We start from the raw sequence: 2,722 nt of genomic DNA on the forward strand, positions 1-2,722 counted from the left end.
CTCACTTAAATCCAGTTTACATGCAAGTCAAGACATTATCTTATGAAGGCACTGATCTTCAAAAACAAGAAGAACAACAATAATTTAAAAAAATAAAATTCCATTTTCTTTACTCCCATTTCCTTCTCTAAAATTGTTCTTTGAATTATTAATTATTTGTTATATAAGTTTTGGTGCCAGTTTTGTAGATAATAATCGTCTTCGGAAAACCCAAAGAACTCTCGCATTTTCCGTTACCGTGGAGTATCCTCCGGTGATCTTTACAAATGGACTCTGTGGCCCGGCACCCCACTCCCCTGAGCCAAGTCACCCATGATCGTCCGCCGCAGCCCACTGCCGGACCGGGCTGTTCGGGAGCCGACACCAAGGTTTACATCATCATGAGAAGAACAAGCAACATGGCAGCAATCCGGTCCAGCGGTTCACTTGTAGCAACCCATGACTACTACCAAAGGCGTCTGGGTTCCACTTCCAGCAACAGCTCCTGTGGAAATGCTGAATACTCTGGGGAAGTGATCCCCCACCATCCTGGTCTTCCCAAATCAGACCCAGGCCCCTGGTGGGCAAGCTTCTTCTTCGGGAAGTCAAGTCATTCATTCATGACAACTATATTGGAATCCCCAGAGAACTCAGGAACTTTCCAGGTTGCTCATGGCGCGATCACCTGCGACGTGGTTCAGGAAGCCACAAGGAAGCGGCAAGTCAGTGAGCTCAGCAAAACCACCACTGGGCCTTCCACATGAGCAGCAGCACCTTCCTGTTACTCCCGCCCCTTCTGAAATGCCGGGCATCAGAGCCCATTTCCCTTCCCCTCCCTTTTCCTCTCCCACCTTTTCCCTTACATTAGATAGGCTGCTTTTGCATAGTAGTTGTGCTGTGTGTTTTTTAAAAGAAAAACAAAAGCAAAAGAACAAAAAACAACTAAAAGCAACCACACTTGTTCCTTTTTTTTTTTTATCCAAATCACCTATGTGCTTTCCAGCAGACTCAGTAACTGTTTTCTTTGTTACTCAAAAGAAACTAATAAACTCTGAGCAGCCTTTTAAAAAAAAATTGTCTTCAAATTCTCTCCTTTTGGGGGGTGCAAGGAATATAACTATTTGTAACTTTCCCTAATTATATTGTGTATTTATAATTTTTGTGTTAATAATTTTTTTTATTTTCCATTTTGTTCATTTCTCTTCAATTATGATTAGATTTACTAGCAGTTTGTCAGTATGATTGCTTCCTAATTTGCTCCTTATTTATCATTTAAATTATTTCATCTATTCCATTTATTTCAAGTTTTATCTTTTTTAACATTTATTTTTTATTTTAATGTAAAATTTTTTAGATTTAATTAATTTATAAAATTTTCCATGGTTACATGATTCATATTCTTTCTCTCCCCTCTTCTGGAAGTGATAAGCAATTCCACTGGGTTACACATGTATCATTTTTCAAAACCTATTTCCATATTATTAATATTTGTAATAGAGTGATCATTTAAAGCCAAAATCTCCAATCATCCCCATCAAACCATATGATCAATCATATGCTTTTCTTGTGCGTTTCTGCTCCCACAGTTCTTTCTCTGGATGTAGATAGCATTCTTTTTCATAAATCCCTCAGAATTGTCCTGGGTCATTGCATTGCTGCTAGTAGAGAAGTCCCTTACATCCAGTTGTGCCACAGTGTGTCAGCCTCTGTGTACAGTGTTCTCCTGGTTCTGCTCCTTTCACTCTGCATCAATTCCTGGAGGTCTTTCCAGTTCACATAGAAATCCTCCAGTTCATTATTCCTTTGAGCGCAATAGTATTCCATAAACATCAGATACCACAATTTGTTCGGCCATTCCCTAATTGAGAGACACCCTCTCATTTTACAATTTTTTGCCACTATAAAAAGCACGGCTATAAATATTTTCATGCAAGTATTTTTCCTTATTATCTCTTTGGGGTACAAACCCAGCAGTGGTATGGCTAGATCAAAGGGCAGGCATTCTTTTAAAGCTCTTTGGGCATAATTCCAAATTGCCTTTCAGAATGGTTGGATCAATTCACAACTCCATCCAAAATGCATGTGTCCCAATATTGCCATATCCCCTCCAACATTTACTATTTTTCTTTGCTGTCATATTGACCAATCTGCTAGGTATGAGGTGATACCTCAGCTTTGTTTTGATTTGCATTTCTCTAATTAGAAGGACTTTAGAACATTTTTTCATGTGGTTATTTATAGTTTTGATTTCTTCATCTGAAAATTAACCTCTCTTTTTAATGTAACTATGGATTACTCTTTGGTACCTTGTCTAGTGCCTTTAAGTAGAAACTTAATTCATTTATTTTCTCTTTTTTATTATTATAGACATTTAGCAATGTAAATGTAAAACAAATGTTTTTGAATTCCATAGATTTTTTTTTTTTAACCCTTAACTTCTGTGTATTGGTTCCTTGGTGGAAGAGTAAGGGTGGGCAATGGGGGTCAAGTGACTTGCCCAGGGTCACACAGCTGGGAAGCATCTGAGGCCGGACTTGAACCTAGGATCTCCCATCTCTAGGCCTGGCTCTCAATCCACTGAGCTACCCAGCTGCCCCATAGATTTTAATATTGTTTTTAGCGTTATATTTAAATCATATTATTTTTCTGATGTCAAGATTATTTAAAGGATTAATTTTTAAGTTTTATATATATATATAGTAATATGACTTTGTTCATGTTATTGTCATCTTTAGTACTAATT

The 2,722-nt window shown here is 37.7% G+C and overlaps 1 protein-coding gene across 1 annotated transcript; it reads left to right on the forward strand.

The window, feature by feature from the left end:
- Positions 1-398: 398 nt before the first annotated feature.
- On the forward strand, positions 399-743 carry LOC123234056 (pancreatic progenitor cell differentiation and proliferation factor A-like). Its single transcript, XM_044660004.1, has one exon. The coding sequence runs from the start codon at positions 399-401 to the stop codon at positions 741-743; it is 345 nt and encodes a 114-aa protein (XP_044515939.1).
- Positions 744-2,722: the final 1,979 nt, after the last annotated feature.

Source organism: Gracilinanus agilis, chromosome 2, assembly GCF_016433145.1.
Source record: "Gracilinanus agilis isolate LMUSP501 chromosome 2, AgileGrace, whole genome shotgun sequence".
Taxonomy (NCBI): domain Eukaryota; kingdom Metazoa; phylum Chordata; class Mammalia; order Didelphimorphia; family Didelphidae; genus Gracilinanus; species Gracilinanus agilis.